General features: G+C 67.5%; 3 protein-coding genes across 6 annotated transcripts; 2 read left to right on the forward strand and 1 right to left on the reverse strand.

The window, feature by feature from the left end:
• Positions 1-18: 18 nt before the first annotated feature.
• SFTPC (surfactant protein C) lies at positions 19-1606 on the forward strand. 2 transcript variants are annotated; one of them, XM_030035303.2, is made up of 5 exons: positions 22-407; positions 518-664; positions 809-949; positions 1041-1151; positions 1268-1606. In XM_030035303.2, the coding sequence occupies exons 1-5, from the start codon at positions 174-176 to the stop codon at positions 1373-1375; spliced, it is 741 nt and encodes a 246-aa protein (XP_029891163.1). In that variant the 5' UTR covers positions 22-173; the 3' UTR covers positions 1376-1606. The 2 variants fall into 2 exon arrangements, with proteins under 2 accessions (XP_029891164.1, XP_029891163.1); XM_030035304.2 differs by lacking the exon at positions 518-664 and having other exon boundaries at positions 19-407.
• Positions 1607-3477: 1871 nt separating this feature from the next.
• LOC115350334 (pulmonary surfactant-associated protein C-like) lies at positions 3478-5587 on the forward strand. The gene is given in 7 exon segments (XM_030035889.1): positions 3478-3576; positions 3856-4179; positions 4265-4375; positions 4458-4526; positions 4528-4569; positions 4733-4837; positions 5353-5587. Coding segments are annotated over 6 exon segments (684 nt in total). The 5' UTR covers positions 3478-3534; the 3' UTR covers positions 4829-4837; positions 5353-5587.
• A 582-nt stretch (positions 5588-6169) lies between these two features.
• LOC115350279 (collagen alpha-3(VI) chain-like) lies at positions 6170-15234 on the reverse strand. 3 transcript variants are annotated; one of them, XM_030035735.1, is made up of 32 exons: positions 15151-15234; positions 14166-14314; positions 13713-14029; positions 13540-13618; positions 13267-13415; positions 13095-13190; positions 12540-12593; positions 12360-12431; positions 12246-12272; positions 11946-11990; positions 11779-11832; positions 11626-11688; positions 11484-11549; positions 11275-11337; positions 11139-11171; positions 10980-11042; positions 10838-10900; positions 10643-10705; positions 10504-10566; positions 10301-10351; positions 10147-10182; positions 9972-10034; positions 9837-9899; positions 9659-9694; positions 9450-9486; positions 8714-9213; positions 8519-8618; positions 7788-8441; positions 7548-7644; positions 7137-7384; positions 6973-7014; positions 6170-6777 (listed from the first exon to the last, which is right to left on the reverse strand). In XM_030035735.1, exons 2-32 carry the CDS (start codon positions 14239-14241, stop codon positions 6539-6541), a joined length of 3612 nt encoding a protein of 1203 aa, XP_029891595.1. In that variant the 5' UTR covers positions 14242-14314; positions 15151-15234; the 3' UTR covers positions 6170-6538. The 3 variants fall into 3 exon arrangements, with proteins under 3 accessions (XP_029891595.1, XP_029891594.1, XP_029891596.1); XM_030035734.1 differs by having other exon boundaries at positions 11946-12272; XM_030035736.1 differs by lacking the exons at positions 13713-14029; positions 14166-14314; positions 15151-15234 and having other exon boundaries at positions 11946-12272; positions 13497-13553.
• Positions 15235-17850: the final 2616 nt, after the last annotated feature.

Genomic DNA, 17850 nt, shown 5'->3' on the forward strand with positions numbered 1-17850 from the left:
GGGGGGGCACAGCTGCCCGTGCGTGGGGCTACAGAAACCAGGGGTGCAGCACCCCCGGGGATGCATACTGAGGGTGCTGGGTCCTCAGCCAGAGCCCAGGGCTGGGTGTGGAGGTCAGGCACGCTCTGCCTGCCCGCTGTTTGCCTTGCCCCCCCGCCAGCGCTGCCGGCTAAATGCCGGGAAGGGGCCCTCGGAGGTTTCATACCCCCTCCCCAGCTCTTCTCCGGGCTCGGCAAACAGAACACAAGTGGCACCTTGGCAGCTGGGGCGGCCCCAGCCTCCTCCCATCCACCCGGGACCCTATAAATCCCCCCAGCTCCGGCTGGCAAAGGGACAGGAGCCGCACGGTGAAGGAGAGCGAGATGGACGACAGCTCCAAAGAGGCACTGATGGAGGAGGCACCTCCGGTAAGGAGCACCCGTCACCCAGCCCGGGGGGGCCGGCGTGGGGCTGAGCACCGGCTGCCTTCCCCGGCCCCGCGCCGGCAGCTCAGCCGGGTGCTCCCCTGTGTCCCCAGAGGTACACGGCCTCCCCCCGCCTGCCCTGCATCCCCCATCAACTCAAGTGCCTCCTGATCGTGGTGGTGGTGGTGGTCATCCTCGTGGTGGTCATCGTCACCTTCCTCCTCCTGGGGCTGCACATCACCGAGACGCACGCCGAAACGGTGAGGCAGCACCGGGGAGGAAGCCACGGTGCCGCCGGCTCCGGTGACGGGGTTTGGGAACGTCACCGGTTGCCGGCGCTTTGCAGGGATGGGGTTTCAACCCCGCAAAGCTCCCTGACCCCCCCCGCCGCCTCCGCCTGGCAGGTCTTGCGAATGACCATCCACGGTCTGGATGGCGAAGGGAACCCCCAGCACCTCTCCATGAGCAAGAAGGAAAGGACCGGGACGTTCGCCGTACGGGACGGGCTCAACGCCTCCGCCGCGGTGGTGTACGACTACAGCAAGGTGCGCGGGCAGCAACGGGGACAGGGCACGCCGGGGCGGGTGGTGGCAGCGGGGACGGAGCTGAGCTGACTCGGGTCTGTCCTGCAAACAGCTGCTGGTCGGCTACAGGTCCTGGCGTCACCGCGCCTGCTACATCACCCGCCTGGACGAGGACAACATCCCAGGGCTGGATGCCGTCACCGAGACCTTCCAGCGCCGGCAGGTGAGCGGCGGCCGTCCCGTTCCGACGAGGCTGCTGGGCTTGCGGCAAGCGTCTGCTGGTGGGGAGGCTGCCGGCAGCCAAAAGTGGCGGCCCCCCCCGTGTTCTCTCACCTGCAGGCTGAGATGAAGGAGGCTGGGGACAACGCCGTGCCCCTGGCCGACCGCTCCGTCCTGGGCACCACCATTAACATCCTCTGCAGCACCGTCCCTGTATACTGGGCGTAGCGCTGGCTGGGGTCGGCTCCCCAGGGGCACAGGACAGCGAGGTGGGGGTGTCACCGTCCCCACGTTCTCCGTCTTGCCTTCCAGATGGGATGCCAGGGCATGTCTCCTCCTCCCCGGCCCCATCCTGCGTGCGGCCCCCGGGGCGGCCGCCCCACCGTCGGGTTGCTCCATCCACAGCCCCTCGGCACCGTGGCTTTCCCACAGCGCTTGCAATAAACAAGTGGGATTTGCTTTGGGATTCACGCTTCTGTCTGCAAAGTAAAACCCGTGCCCCTGCCTCCGCGTGCGGCTCTCGTCGTTCTCCCCATCCCGGCCAAACGGCCCTTCCCGGGGTGCCGGGGAGAGGCGGCACGGTGCCCCGGGGATGTCTCCCTGTGGGATCCAGCATGGGTAGATGCATCCTTCGTGTCGGCGTGCTCAGTCCAAGCCCAGGCGGGAGCACGGGAGGGCTCAGACACCCCCTCCCTGGGGCAGCGGCACACCCCCCCATGTTGCGCACCATGCTCCCAGGCTGCGTGGCCAGCGTCCCCACTTGTGCCCTCCCAGTTTGCGCAGAGGGAAGGTGAGATGGCAGGGGCGACCTCTGCACCTCCAGCCCATGGGCACAGGCAGCGCACCCAGCCAGCCCCGGCACCCCTGCGGGGTCTGGGCCACCCCTCCACGAAAGGTCCCCGTCCCTGTCCCCTCCTTGTGCAGACAGAGACAGAGGGGCTGTGCCACATCCCCGGTGAAAGCCAAGCCCTGGGCTGAGCAGGGAATCCACAGACCCCATGATCCGCTTGCTCCGGCTCCGCTCCGGCTCCCATCCCCAGCAGCTCCAGCTCCTCTGCCCCAAAGCAGCCAGGAGCATCCTTGGGGGGGGGCAGCTCCAAGTGCTGCACCGGACAACAGGGGCTCAACAGGGCTGGGAGGGAGAAAAGACACCCTGGGAGGACCAGAGCCAGCCGCCCCAAGGTTCATGGCAGTGCTGGGCAGCGTGATTTAACCTCCCAGCAGGCACTAACTCCAGGTCATCCCTGCGGCCACCACCACGGGCTGTGAGGAGGGTCACAGGTCCTGGGGGCTGACGCTTTGCTGGGAGCAGGAGAGAAACTGTCCATTGCCACATGTCGAAGCAGGGCTGGCAGCTCTGCTCCCTGAAATCCCCGGTCTGGCCCTGACCCTGTGTCACCCCAGAAAAGAGCAAGGCCAAGAAGGGTGCGTGATAAGGGCTCCCACAGCCTCTCCTGCGCACGGTGTTGGAGAGCAAACAGCCAGGAGCCACTCAAGGGTCTCCCGTGCTCCTCGACACCCTGGGACAGGAGGCAGCTTGCAACACGGGGTGCACACCCTCACCCCCACACCTGGCTGCGAGCACCTGGGTTCCCAAGGGACCGAGGAGGGGGCCTGGGGGGTCCCAGCCTGAGCCCAACCACAGGAGACACATGTGCAGGCAAGACCAAGGCACAGCGGTGTCACCCTGCCCTGCTGATTGCACCACCCAGGGTGACACACCAGAGCTGGGACCCCCCTCACCCAGAGCAAATCCGCACCGCGGGCAGCCCCGAAAGCCCCAGCACCGGCGACACGAGCGCCTGTGCTGCCCGAGCATCCTCGGGACCGAGGTTACGGAGCACCCAGCCTGGCCACGGTCCGGGGACATGTCCCCCCACTCCGTGGTGACCCCACTTGCGGTTTGTGGGAAAGCTTTGATGTCCCGTTTGCACTTTGCCCACCTCGAGCAGCTCCGGGTGCCCGAGCTGGAGAAGGGTCACGGGCACCGAGCCGGGTCTCGCCTTGGCCGCGGCCATCGCCGGATGCTCCACCCTGGAGAGCGGCTCTAACCCGCGCAGGAGGGTTTGCTTTGGCCCCAACACCTCGCTCCAAGGGCAGCAGAGAGACCCCTCGTGCTCGGGGACAAGTGCCCTCAGAGCCTCTTGACCAGCGGGTTCCCAGGGGAACCCAGCCCCGGGGAAGGCGGTCAGCAAACACAAGTGAAGTGGGTGGCATGCCAAAGCCCGATTGCACACCAGGGCCATGAGCCCGTTCACAGGGGCCACCCCGTTCCCCACCCCTGTGCCCTGGTATAAAACCCTCTGCCCCAGCTGCTGCAGGGCAGCCTGGGCTGGGAGGAGGAGGAGGAGGAGGAAGAGGAGGAGGAGGAGGAGGAGGCGGCAGCCATGGAGAGCAGCATGAAGCAGGTGGTGGTTGAAGAGCCACTGGTGAGTCTCTGCAACCAGCAGCAGGGTGGCACGGTCACGCTGGGAGCGTCCCTGTGTCCAGCAGAGATGCTCGGCACAGGGCTTTGCCCGGTTTATCCCAGCGAGGCACCGGTGCGTGTTGGATGGAGGAAGAGCCTGCGGGATGCTGCATCCCCAGAGCCCAGGGGCAGCGGGATGGGAGCTGCTCCCTGGGGCAAACCCATCCCCAGCCCGCCCGCATCCCCCAGCTCTCATTTCCTTCCCCCTCATCCCGGCTTTCCACCTTTCCCATGCCTATAGGACCCGGAGAAGTGTTGCTCCCAGGGATGCTGCAAGCCGGGCTGCTGCTGTTGGCCCTGTGCCGTTTGCTGCTCCAAATGCGCCCGATGCTGCATGCCCCGGTGCTGCAAATGCCCCAAATGTCCCGGCTGCCCCGGCTGCGCCTGCATCAAGCGGTCCCTCTGCTTCGTACCTCGCCTGCTCTGCTACCTGCCCCGCAAGCTCCTCAGCTGCCACCACCTCAAGTGCCTCCTCATCGTGGTGGTGGTGGTGGTCCTGCTGGTGGTCATCATCGCCGGCGCCCTGCTGATGTGGCTGCACGTGGACCAGCAGCACGCCGACGCCGTAAGTAGGGACCCCCATCACCCCCCCCCCCCCAGGGGAGGAGCTGGCGCAGGAGGTGAGCTCCCCCCATTCCCCCCCGCCCCAGGTCCTGCGGATGGGGCTGTGGAGAGAACCGGCCTGGGAAGAGGATGTGGCCACTTTCTACCTGGACGATGGAGATGGAAACTCGGCCATGGTCATTTACGATTACAAGAACGTAAGCGGGGAGCCCTGCGCAGCCAGGGGGACAGGGGGGGGGTGTGATGGGACCGAGCTGATGCGGGTCTGTTTGCAAACAGCTGCTGGTGAGCTACAGATCCCGGCTCGACCATGCCTGCTATGTCACCCGCGTGGACAAGGACAACATCCCCGGGGCTGGACACCGTCGCCGAGACCTTCCAGCGCCGGCAGGTGAGCGCCGGCCACCCCGCTCGGCACCGGCTGGGGCAGGATGGGGCATGGGGGGCACATGGCAATGCCCCGGGCACCGTGCCTCATGCAACCCCCCCGATGAAGAATTAGGGTGCAGCATCACGCTGCTCCTGCCTCATTTTTTCTTCTCTCCCCTCGCCAGGCTGAGAAAAGGCTCGCCATGCCCCTGGCTGATCGCTTCCTCCTGGGCACCACAGCGAGCATCCTCTGCAGCATCGTCCCTGTCTACTGGGCTTAGCCTTACTGGGTGAGTGCAAAGGGTCCCGCTGCCCGCAGGAGTGGGCAGGGGGCTGGCAGGGAGGACTGGGGGACCCCCACCCACCCAGCAGCACCCTCACGGTGCCAGGTTTGCCTTGCAGCATCCCCAACGGACACGGCGTTGCCGCAGCCCCTCCGTCCCTCCAGGAGCATCACCGACACCTCTGCAGCTGCCCCCCGCCGGCAACCCCTCACCCACCCCAATTTCGGGAGGTGCCGGGGCCCACGCGATGCCACAGGGCTGAGCAGGAGGTTGTGGGGTCAGGGGGTCGGCGTTGGAGGGACGCGGGGGGCTCCGCTTCGCCGTGCAGCACCGCATCCCTGCTGCAACTGCGGTGCTGGGGGGGGCCGGAGGCGGTGGGTGGGTGGCTGCTTGGGCGAGCGCCGCGCTGTGCCGGGGGACAGCTGGTTTGTCACTTAAGTCTTCCCAGCTTCGCCAAACCCAAGTGCAAAAATGAGCTTAAAAAAACATGACATTTAAAGAAACAAAATTCTCCGTTCCAGTTCTTCGCTCCCTGCTCGCCCGGCTACCGGCAGCTCCCGGCTTCCTTTGCCTTAAAAATGCATTTAGGGGCTCTGAGCAGAATTTAGGTGAATTTCTGATGCGGCCACAGCCTGGGGGCTCACGGGGGGGGCACCCCCCGAGCATCGCTCGGCACCGAGGCACGGGACTGACCTGAGCTGCCTGCTCCTCCTGCCAGCCCTGCCAGAGGCAAGGCTGTCCTGAAAAATGTATCTGTCCTCTCCCGCTCTGCAGAACCGAATAAAGGATAAGGGGAAGAATCAGGTCTCGGAGCTATTCCTGGCAACAGCCCATGCCGAAGGCGGCCACGGCCACCAGACACTGCCCGAGGACTGGGATTATTAGGACCGGGATGCTGGTGTTATTAGGATCCGGCGTTATTAGGATTGGGATGCTGGTGTTATTAGGATCGGGATGCTGGTGTTATTAGGATCAGGCGTTATTAGGATTGGGATGCCGGCTCCAGGGCCAAGCATCCAGTGCAGAGCGGGGGGAGCGTGGAGCAGCGCAGCCGCAGCCCCCCCCCGGGGACGGGAGCCCGCCAGCAGCGCAGCTGCCTCCCACCAGCACTGCGGCCATCCCGGGGTGGGGGTCATGAGCACCCCACCACCCCCACGCCTGGATCTGGCCCCCGCTCCCCACTCTTGGCAGCCAGGGAAGCTTCTCCCCGCAGGGAGAGCGCAGCTGCGGCTGGCCGGGATGCGGGGCTCCCGTCCAGGGCCTCCTGTGGCTCTGGGGCACCACCCCCCCTCCCCAAAACCCTCGCCCACCCCCAGCTCAGCCGCACCGGCGAGCACAAACCGTGGTGTGGTTTTTATTTGAAAGGCTCCCGGGCTGAGCGGCCAGCCCTGGGCACCGGCATTCACCCGGAGCAGCGGATGGCCAAAGGGTGTGCAGAGTTTTGCAAGGGCTCAGCACACCCGCCACCAGCTCAGCCTCCCCCCCCCCAGCCCCCCCCCAGTGATGGAGCAGCTGAAGATGAGCTGTCAGAAACTTGGCAGGACCTCGAGGTCCTTGTGCAATAATTCAAGTGTCCTCGTTTCTCGAGCCTGCGCAGGCAGGGGCAGGCGAGGTTTGCAGAGGACGAGCGCTGCGCCTCCGGGTGCTGCATCCCGGAGGGGGGGGGGACCGGAGGCACCCCGAACCCCGATAAGGGGGGTGTCAGCCCTAACAGCCAGGCGCAGAAGTGCAGGCAGAGGCGTTGATGGGGTTGGGGGCCGGGGGGTTCGCCCTGCCCGGGGACAGGCAGGCGGCTTCGCACTGCTCCCGGCTCTCGAAGCGGTTGCGGCTGCCGCCGCAGCCCCCGTACCAGAAGAGCGAGCAGCGGCCGGGTTGGTGACCCTCGAAGAACCACTTGGGCGAGAAGGAGTGGCAGGGTCCCGGGTCCCTCGCCTCCAGGCAGGCAGCTGCGAGGCGGGCGGCACGGCACCCTTACGGCAGGGCCAGAGCTCCCGGCGCGGTTGCGTGCCGGGAAATGCACCCCACGAGCCAGCCGGTGCATGAGCCGGCAGCCCTGCCTGCTTCCCTGCCCTGCTCTCCGCTCACGAGTCACCCACCACAAGGACACCCCCTTTAACCCCCCCACCTCGCACGCTCCTCACCCTCCGTCACGTTGCTCTCGCCCACGCCGGCTTCGTCAGGACCTGCCCGGGACGGTCACGGCATCAGCCGAGCGGCGGCACCGAAACCGCAACTGTGCCCCCTGCTCGGGCTGGGGGTACCCCCATGGTCCCCCCTCCCCGTTCCCCTGCCCGCCCTCGCCTACCCGGGTCCACGCAGGCGCGGATGCAGTCCTGCTCGCTGCCGAAGCGGTTGGCATTGCCCCCGCAGCCCCCGTACCAGAAGCGCTCGCAGGACCCCGTCTCCCACCGGTGGTACCACATCACGGAGAATTGGGTGCAGGCGCTGCCGGGGTCCTTGTCCAGGGTGCACAGTCCGGGAACGGCCGCAGCCCTCCGGCCCTTACCGGGGCCGGTGGGTGCCGTGGGCATCCCAGTGGGGACCTCGGGGGTCCTGGGAGGGGAAATCAGAGCAAACCCCCCGCCCAGTATGTGCTGGGGGATGGAGGACCCCCTCTCTGGGAAGAGGAGGTGCAACCCCCGCCAGCTCCCCAACTCGTATCACGGGGCACCGAGGGATGCACAAGCAGGGGATGGTCCCGGTGCCGCTCACTCACTGCGCAGGGGTCCCGGGGGGGGGCTTGCCAGTCCTGGTGCCGGCGGGGGGCACCTCCTGGGGGCACCCCGGGGTGCCGGGGCGCTGGCTGCTCTCCACTGCAGAGCAGAAGCGATAGCGGAGGAGTGACAGAGGTGCAGGCAAGGAGGTTTTGGGGGGATTGAAGCCGCCTGCTCCCGGAGCAGCCGGGAACGGGACCCAGAGATGCTCCAGCCCCCCCAGACCTCCCCACCCCGCTCACCCCGCAGCCTCCTGAGGAAGCCCAGCGCCGTCCTCTCCGTGTACCCCATCTCGGGTGGGTGGACCGAGCCCAGGCGCAGGGAATGGTACCGCCATGCCGGCAGTGCCTCCGGCACGGCCACCTCCGGCTGCTCTGTCCCGGCTCGCCCCAGGGAGAGCACCAAGATGCCAAAATCCTCACAGGGGGCAAAGGGGGCCAGCGCCTGCCGTGCCTCCCCGTCCCACAAGAACGTGGCCCCCGTCCCCACCACGAAGAGGACGCGGAGCCGGTCGCCGGAGCTCTGCGGGAAGACGTGCCGGAGGGTCCACGCCACCGCGCCGCTGGTGGATGCCGCAGCCGGCCTGGGCACCAAGGCGAGGCGGAGACGCTCCCGGAGCTGCTCCCCGGAGCCGGGCAGCCCGAATGGGACCTCGGCCAAATCCTGCCCGGGAGCGGAGGGTCCCGTCAGCACCAGGGCGATGCGGGTGCCGCGCCGCACCAGATCCGGCCCCGTGAGCTGCAGGTGCCCCAGGAGATGGTGGAAGAGCTCGCCGACAGCCTCCAGCCTCTCCGCCAGCATCCCTGGGGCTGCGTTGTCCACCACCAAGGCCAAGTCCACGTCCAGCGGGTCGGGGGACGGCACGGCTGCGGTGCAGCTCTCGGGGTGGCAGAGATCTGCGATGGGAAGAGATGGAGGCTGAGCCCCGGAGCCGGCCGGCACCCATCCCCAGTGCAGCCCTGGGGCTGCCTACCGAAGCAGAGGATGCAGGGCAGCACCGCATCCCGCAGCACCGCCGCATCGCCAGCCGGCTCCGCCGCCGAGAGCTGGACCACTCGGAAGAGGCTGTTAACCTGGGGGCGAGGCAGAGCCGGGGTGAGGGGTGAGGGCTGGGGGGGGGGGCAAGGGACCGGGGAGGGGGGGAGCAGCCGCCAGCCCCGAGGCTCACCTGGAAAGCCCGCACCACCTCGGGCAGCGGGCTGAAGGTGAGCACTGCCGGCACGATGCCCAGGGCTTCGTACTGCAGAGCAACCTCCCCGATACCCTCCAGGTGCTGGTTTCGGCCGCTGGTGACGAAGAGGACCACTTTCCTGCCCAGGGTGGCCGGCCGGACCCTTTTGAGCACGTGGTGCCCCACGAAACGCATGGCGGTGGCCAGGCGGCCGCGCCGGGAGGAACGGGTGGGCGAGAGGCGGCGGAGGCGGTCCAGCAGCGCGGTCCTGCTCCCCATCTCCCCGGCACGCAGCAGGTAGGTAGGGGTGGCCGCGTAGGCCAGCACGGCCACCCTGGCCCCCGCCGGGCAGCCCAACGGGGAGATCTGCAGGTCCCGCAGCAGCAGGGCCAGCAGCTCCTTCATGCGGGAGAAGAGGGCTGGCGATACGGTGGATGAGGTTTCCAGCACCAGAACCAGCTCGGTGGGGAAAAGCGGGCAGGAGGGCGAGGTGGTGACTGCGAGGGGATGGTGGCATCTCAGGGGCTGCTGGAAAAGCCCCCCCCCCCACCCCGGGACACCTCGTGCTCGTGGGACCCGTGCCCACCCGCCCGCTGCTGCCTTCCTCCAGGCACGCATCCATCGGCTGTGCCCCCGTCATCCAGCCGTCCCTCTGTCCCCTCTGCCCTGGTCCCCCCACCGAGCCGGTCCCCATCCCCTCCTTGCCATCCCCGCCGCTATCCCAGGCTCTCACCACAGCTCCGGCGGATGAAAGCCTTGAGCTCGCAAGGCTGGAGGGATGCACAAAGCGGCGTCAGTCCCAGCTCTCCCACCCAGCTCTTCCCAGCAAACCCAGCAAGGCTTGCTGGGGCCAGGCGGCCACCGAGCTCCTCTCTGTCCCCCGAGGACACCCCTCGAGGCCGGGTCCCCATCCCCAGCCGGCCCTACGCCAGCATCCCGTACCGTGGAGGGGGGAATGCCTGGCGAGCCCTTTGGGCCCTGGAGCAGCGGGAGAGGAGAGAAATAAAGAGGAAATATGAACAGGGAACACATCCCCGAGCACCGGGGCTTCCCCGCTCTTTGCACAACACGGGATGGTTGCAGAAATGTGGTAGGAAAAAGGGAATTTGCAGGGAGTCACCATCTCTCCCGGAGGTCCCGCACTGCCGCGGCCGCCTGCTTCTCCTCTGCTCCCGGTATCGCCCTGGAAAACCCCGAGGAGTTGAGCGGGTGGGCACGGCAGGGGGGAGCGGGGAGGGGGCTGCCCCATACTCACCCTGCGCCCGGGCATCCCTCGTGCACCCTTGTCCCCTGGGGATCCTCTCTCACCCCCATCACCCTGGGGGGGACACTCGGAGGAAGCTGACCGTGTCCTTACCAGCAGCCCACAGCGTAGACTGGCCGGCCCTGGTCAGGTCCCCATGTCCCCTCCTGGCCCCCCACGCACTCACCTGAGCCCCGGGGTATCCCAGCAGGCCCCGAGCGCCCTGGGGGAAGCATCACACATGAGCGGGGTCGGGACCCCCGGCAGCCCCACGGGCAGGGACGGAGCTCTGCCCCACGCTCATCCCACCCGCCTCCATCCCTGCTCTGTGCTGCCGGTACCTTGTCACCCTTCCTTCCTGGAGCACCTCTCCGGTCACACCCGTTCTCACCCTGGGAGGGGAGAAAAATCCCAAAGCAGATTATTGTAGGACCTACACAAACACCCCTCTTCCCAAAGCTTCTTTGGCCACCCCTTTTCCATGCCTTCCACTGCTGCAGTGCCCCTGGGGAGGATGCCACGGCCCCGAGGGACACAGCCTTACCAGGGTGCCCTTGGGTCCCCGCGGTCCCACGCTCCCCTTCTTGCCCTTGTCTCCTGCCTGCCCCTGGAAGAGAAAGCAGGGCTGCAGGCTGGGGGTGCACAGGGGACGCGGTGAAATGCCGTGCCGTGGTATCCCTCACCTTGTCCCCTTTGGGACCAGCTGGTCCGGCCGCTCCCTGGGAGCCCTCGGCTCCAGGCAGACCCTAGGTGAAAGGCAAAGGCGGATCACGGATGCTGGGAAGCACCTGTGGGTTGGGCACCCACTGGCACGGCCACCAGCTTGGGGTGGCCACCGGCACCCACCAAGGACCCCAGCACTGGGAGGGGGATGGCACCTGAAGTCCTCTGCGCCCCGGGTGACCGGTGACACCGTTCGTCCCCCGCAGCCCCGGCAGCCCCTGCAAAGGGAGAATGGAGGGGGCAGCGGCGATGCCCACCTGGGCGTCCCGGTGCCAGCGGGGTCTGCCCTGGCCTTACCTGGGCACCTCCGTAGCCCTTCTGTCCCCCGGGGCCGGGGCTGCCACGGTTCCCCTTCTTGCCCTGCAGGGAGACAGGACGGCTCAGGCTCCAGCGGGGAGATGTCCCCGGTCCCCAGGGCAGACGGACCCCCGCATCCCTGGGCTCTGCCAGCCCTACCTGCACTCCCTGCTGCCCTTTCTGGCATGAGGTCTGTGGAGGAAAGTGCCATCAGCCGCCGTGTCCCCACGACAGGGGCACGTGGCACTGGGGCACCCGGCGTGGACCTCCGTGCCCCCCTGCCCGCGGCACCTACCGGGTGAGCAGGGGGACCCGGGGGCCCCGCTGGCCCCGGGGGACCCTCCTGGCCGGGGTCTCCCTGGAAATCATGGGCGTTGAGAGGGAAGCAGAGCTCCTGGCTGTCCTATCTGCACCTCTCATCCCCAAAAGGGTCCTGCCGGCCGCCTGCTCCACTGCTGCCACCCGGCATCCCCGAGCATGGTCCTGGCCCCTGCCAGACCTTACCTGGGGACCCCCATCTCCTCTCCACCCTGGGGTGCCGGGCTCGGGGCTTGTCCTCCCGGGTGGCCCCTGGGGAGCAGAGATGGGTGCTCAGCGAGCCTCCCAGCACCCCACGGAGCCGCGGGGCTGCGAGCCCGTTACTCACCACCTCGCCGCAAGGGCCTGGGGGACCCTTCTCCCCCCGGGCACCCCGGGAACCTTTCCGCCCCTAAGTGAAGGCAGGAGGAAGGGATTTAGCAACCAGGCGGTGGGCGAAGGAGGCAGCGCTTCGCCGAGGCTCAGCCGTGCAGTGCCGTACCTGCCTCCCCCGGGACCCCTTCTCTCCGGGGCGGCCGGGGGTCCCCGCTTCACCCTGGGGGGGAGAGAGGAGGCTGTGCCCGTGCCTGGTCCCACTTGGGTGTCTGTGCCGGGATGGAGGGGTGGTTGCACCGGCTGGCTGGTGCAATGTGCCACTGCACAGCTCACCTGCTCCCCGTCCACACCGTCATAGCCGGCTTCTCCAGGAGGTCCCTGCAAGGAGGTGACACGGTCTGGTGCCAGGTTATACGGCATGGGGTGCAATAGCCAGGTCCTGGCTTTGCCCCATTTCCCGCAGCACCCCAGGCCATTCCACCCCTCCGTCATGACCATCTCCCATTCCCCTCCCCGCATCCCTCTCTTCCCTGCCCGTCCTCGAGGTCTCCATGCCGCTGCCAGCTGTCCGTGGCCTTGGCCACCATCGGTGCCCGCAGGAGCCGCAGGATAAACCACGAGGCAGGGACGTACCTGCTCCCCGGGGTGACCCATGAAGCCCTGCAAAGAGACAAAGGAGAGCAGCCGGGGAGCGGTGGGCACCCTCGCTGCGGGACAGAGCCACGCCGGGCTGGGACAGCCCCTCACCTTCGGTCCATACTGCCCTGGGCATCCCTGCATCCCTCGGCTGCCGTGGAGACCTCGCGGTCCCTGCTCCCCCTGCACTCGGGAGGGGAGGGGGGGCCATCAGAGGCAACGCGGTGACGGGGGTCCCCTTACCCACGGGGCCACCCTCTCCTACCCCTGGGGGTCCCACGGCCAACTCACGCTGTGTCCATGCTCGCCCTCGTCTCCAGCACGCCCCTTGCTGCCCGTCACCCCCTAGAACAGAGAGACCCTGGAAGCGGCAGCCGTGACCCCCCGGCCCGATGATGGACCCTGGGCTGGGAGCCAGCGCGGCTGAGCTCCCTTCCCAGCTCGGGGAAGAAGGGCTTGAGCGGGGCAAGGGCTTGAGCTGAGCCGAGCTCCCAGGGCTCCTCTTGGCCCTGGGAAAGGGATCCAGGGCTGTGCATGCAGCACAGGGGTGGAATTCTCCTGGGGGAGTGTGGGGAGACCCCCTCATCCCCTGGCCCCCAGTTTTCCCCCTGCTTCGCTCAGTGCTTTGGCACCGTGGCAGCAGCATCAAGGCGGGCACGGCCCAGAGCCCATCCATCTGTCCCCGCAGAGAGGGATGGGAGCGGTGGGACTGCTCTCCTACCGGCATGGTGGGAGGCCTGGGGAAACATGCCCTCTGATGGGGAAGGGAAAGGTCTAAGCCCTGCTCCGGGCTGTCTGCGGCACTGGGCATCCCTCCAGCATCCCCCCGCTCCCCCGGCCCCTTACCTTCCCCCCGTGGGGGCCACCGGGGCCTCGTGGACCGGGCAGCCCCACGCAGGTGCAGGGACACATCTGGCAACACGTCCGTTCTGCCAGGGCCAGCTGTGGGGAGAGGGTGGCAACCCCGCTCAGAGCCCGCGGGACCCCCGCCACCCGTCCCACCACAACCCATCCTCACCAGCTCCTGCGCCACGTGCCCGCCGACCTCCGGCATGTCCACGGTGAGGTGCTGCCCGCTCGCCAGCCATCTCCCAAACTCCATCTGCCGCAGGTCCCCCAGCCCCGTGACGTTGTTCACCGCCACCGTCACCAGCAGGTCAGCCTGGTCTGGAGGGGACGGGGTGTTGCGGGGTGTCACACTGTGCCGGGTGGCCCCCCCCCCGGTCCCCGCCAGCTTTCCCCACTCACAGGGCTCACCCATCCGAGCCCCACGCAGCCGTCGCCGTCCCACCTTGCAGCCAAGCCAACGTTGCCGCCTCCTTCATCTTCCCCGCGTCATCGTCCAGCCCATCCGTGAACACCAGCAGCACCTGGGCAAGGAGAGGAGGGGTCCGGTGCTCTACAGCAGCCCCCAAGAGCGGGAGCGCGTGGGGAGCGATGGGCACGCCTGTGCCGGTGCTCTACCTTGGCATCAGCCGCCTGCCGTGCCAGGGTGCCGAGGAAGCTCTGCAGGGCGAGCTGGTTGAGGTAGGAGCGCTGGAAAGCGTGCGCCCGTGCCAGGCGTTGCAGCACGTCCATCCAGGGCTCCCGCAGCCGCTCCTGGAAGAGGGTTTCCCCTTCCCGCTGTGTGCTCTGCAGGCTGAGGCTCAGGTTGAGCGGGCTGCAGGTGAGGTGGTCCAGCGCGGTCAGGTCCCGCAGGACCCGCTCCAGGTAGGGCTGCAGGTTGGATTGCTGGTAGTCGGTGACATCCAGGGCCACCAGCGCGTGGAGGGTGCACGGTCCTGCGGGGCAGAGCACGGAGACCCAGCCGGGCTACGTGGGATGCCGGCTGAGCGGGCTGGAGCGCGGCATCTCCCACGGGGACACGCGCGCCCCACGGTGGGACACCTCCCCGGACACGGGGATGTCCTCACTCACCCGCCTGCCGGCTCCGGACCCCTGCGGCTGCGAGGACGAGAATTGCCGCAGGGAAGCAGACCCCGCACAGCCCCATTTCCCCGGCGTGGCACGGCTCGGTGGGACACCGCGGTCACCGGCAGGGAATCAGCTCCTCCCGTGCCCGGCAGCTGCAAGGCGTGAAGGCAGGGCTGCGGCCAAGCGGCAACCGGCAGCGGCGAGAGCAGAGCACCTGCCTTAGGGAGACGGCGGGCCCAGAGCTGCCTCCGGCTCTCCATCCATCACGGCTTGACAGGTCGTCCGTGGAGCGCAGCCCAGCCCGGGGCCACTGTGGCTGTCCGAGCCGAGCCAGCTCTGGCCTCATCCTGCCCACCTGCTTGGCCGCTTGCAGACAGCGCTGGGTGTGTTTTGCTGGGGTGTTTTGCACCCCCGGGGCCGCAAGCACTCACTCCTGGTGAGCTGCGGGGTAGCTGGGGAGGACGCGGGGGCAACGCGGGGCAGGACACGGGGGTTCCGAGCTCCTTGACGGAGCTGAACGGCTCCTGGCAGGGTTTTGGGACGGGCTTTGCCCCCGGCGCCGCGAGGACGCCCGCGCAGCCTGCTGCCCTCCCAGCTCAGCCTTCAGGGCTGCACTTCGGGCAGCACGCAGCGGAGATGCAGCTTTTCCAAGGGTTTTGGGGGATGCCCTTGGGAGCTGGCGTGGCAGCCATCCCCCTGTCGCTCCGCAGGCAGGGAGCGGAGGGACGGAGCGATGCGCTGAGGTCAGCACCAGGAGCCCTGCCTGCCCGTCCTGCCACACCGGGTGACCTGTCTGCTTTGCCGACGAGCGGGACGCAACCCACCCCGTGGCCCGACCGCGTGGCCGGAGCAAGAGGGGAGAAGGCGGCCGGAGCCCAGACCTTCGGGAACGAGCAAAGTGAGGGACCAAAGACCGCGGTAGGAGCCGAACTTGCGGCATCGCCACAACCCCACAGCGACTGCTTGGGGACAGAGGAAACCCCCTTACCTCTCCTGCGCCTTCGCCGGTGCGGGGGATCCACGGCACGCAGAGTCGGGCAGTGCCGGACGGTGCAGCTGACCGCGGGCTGCAGGAGCTGGCCGCCTGCGTGGGAGGATGTGCGTTTGGGGGGTTATTTATTCCAGGGCTTGAGAAAACATCATATGTCCTACACGTCAGGGGGAGCTGCCTTGCAGCCAGGGAAGAGGCTCCCAGGCTCCATGGGGCTGGCCCTGCCAGAGCAGGCAGCTGCCCGCCGTGGAGCACGGACCACGGCACCCCACGACCGCCCCTCGCCTCCTGGGAAGGTGCGAGAAGAAGCTTATGGGACAGACCATCGACGGTCGAGGGAGATTGTGGTGCTTGGAAAACTACGTCTGCAAGGGAATTGGGTCCCAGGGAGCGAACGCCAGCGTGGGAAACCCAGACTGGTCTGGGGAGGGATGTGGGGAAAAACCTCCACCGAGAGCCCTGGGTCCCCGGAGCGCTCCGTGAGAAAGGGGCGATATCAGGGTGGAAACCAGCGGCCAGATCCTGACATAATGGATTTACATCATCCGGGGACTCAGCCCTCAAACATCCTTCCCAGCATAAGCAAAACAGAGGGATGGAAACGGAAAGTATTTCAAAGCCCGGCTTGTTTTTCACGGGGGATCTGTTTGTTTTCTCGGGAGACCAGCTAGAGGTTGGAGATGAATTAGGCAGTCACTCCCCGCTTTCCCATCCCCGGGCTGCACCGTGCAATGTGTGGGCTGGGGACGGTGTGGGGAAGCAGAGCGAGACCAGTTTTCAGGGGTTCATTTATTCGCTTGAAGGGGAAAGGTTTACTGCATGTAGGTTTTGCAATGCTGGGCTAATGAGCAAAAACACATCCTGAGATGATCTGCTGTTGGGGGAGGAAAATAACGGCCCGAGATAAGGCGCGAAGGAGATTTCCCCACGATCTGCTGTGCCTGGTGGGAACGAGTCAGGCCCTGAACGCGGGAGGTCCCTGAAAGCAAAGGGAAAGAGGATTTTGGGGGGGGGTTAGCGGGCAGGGGAGGGAGTGGAGCCTGGATGCCTGTGTGCATCCAGCGTGTCCCCGAGGCAGTAATTGTATGCAGTAACACTGAACACTTAAAAACTTAAAAAAATAACATTAATGCAAGTTATGAGAATATTGTAAGTAAGACGATAGGACTGTGTTTGTCCGGGAGCAGCACGAGCAGGCTACGCTGCACGGGACGATGAGCCAGGAGCCGGAGGGGGCCCCGCTCAGCCCCTTGTCCCCACTCAGCCCCTCGTCCCCACTGCGGCACGTCCCAGGCTGGGGCTGGGACGTGCGGGAGGGACAGTGCAAGGGGACAGGGGACAGCAAGGGGACGGGGCGGCCCCCCTGCATGGGCAAAGCAAGGCTGAACTCAGAGCTCTATCTAGTGGCGAGTGGGTGGCTGGACCCCATGTCCCTCCCCAGGCTGGGGGTATCCTCACCCCTGACTTGGGGGGGACGCAGCCACCCTGACCCCCCTGCACCAGCTCCCCAGGGTGGGCAGCTGGGAGCTGGCAGAGGGCAGCGAGCGAGGTGGCACCTCTGGGAGCACCGTGGGCTCGTCCTGCCCCGTGTCCATCACCTCCCCGGCGTGGCCCCCCCACCTGCCCCTGGGTGCCCGGGCATGGCCCACTGTGGAGCTGGGTGGCCCGTGGGGACCTCGCCGTGACGGGCTTTGCTGAAGTGGCAAAGCTTTGACGGCAGGTGTCACTCACAGACCTCGGCGCACACGCGTGCACACGTGTGCACACACGCTTGCACACGCGGCCACGCGGCCCAGCCAGGGTTGCCAGCCGCCTCTCCCATGCCCGGCTGTCTGGGCACCCTCTGGTCAGCCTGGGGTGCTCACCCCGCTCTTGGGGTGCTCGCCCTGCCCTCCCTGGGGTGCTCACCCAGCTCCTGGGGTGCTCGCCCACCCTCCCCAGGGTGCTCGCCCAGCTCCTGGCAGGCCTGTGACCAGTGCAGGTTGGGTGTCTCTGGGTGCAGGGCTGCCTTTGGTGTCGGGAAGGGAAGGCAGATGGAGCACCGGCCCCACGCTCCCATGGCATCCCGGGGTGGGGGGGTCCTGGCTACACCTGGCTGGGCTGAGCCCCCCCAGGAGGAGGCAGGCTGCCCTGGGGGTTTGTGGGGTGCAGGCAGCTTCTCGGTGCCTGCTCCAGGGCCCGGAGCTCACCTATGTCTGGGAAGAGTGCGTGCGCTAGGGATGCTGCCTCCTCCTCCTCCTGCTCCAGTACGGCTTGGGAGGACGTGGGATGTGGGGTGACCAGGGCTGTGGGACTGGGGGTGTCCAGGACCAGGAGATATGGGGTGCAAGGCTGGAGAATGTGGGGGGTGCAGGAGCAGGGCTGAGGGATGTGGGGTGCAAGACCAGGACATGGGGGTGTGGGAAGGGGTGCAGGAATGGGGGCTGCAGGCTGGGGATGTGGGGTGAAGGACCAGGGCCATGGGGTGTAGACTGGGGTGCAGGAGCAGAGGTTGCGGGGTGCAGGACCGGGGACTGGGGGGGCTCAGGAGGGGGTGCAGGACTGGGGTTGGGCGATACAGGGGCAGGATCGGTGCTGGGGGATACGGGATGGGACCGGGGGTGGGGGGTACAGGACGGGACAAGCACGACCGGGACTTAGGGGGGTGCAGGACGGGGTCCGGGGGTGCAAGACCGGGTCCGGAGGCTGCGGACCGGA

This window comes from Aquila chrysaetos, chromosome 13, assembly GCF_900496995.4.
Source record: "Aquila chrysaetos chrysaetos chromosome 13, bAquChr1.4, whole genome shotgun sequence".
NCBI lineage: Eukaryota > Metazoa > Chordata > Aves > Accipitriformes > Accipitridae > Aquila > Aquila chrysaetos.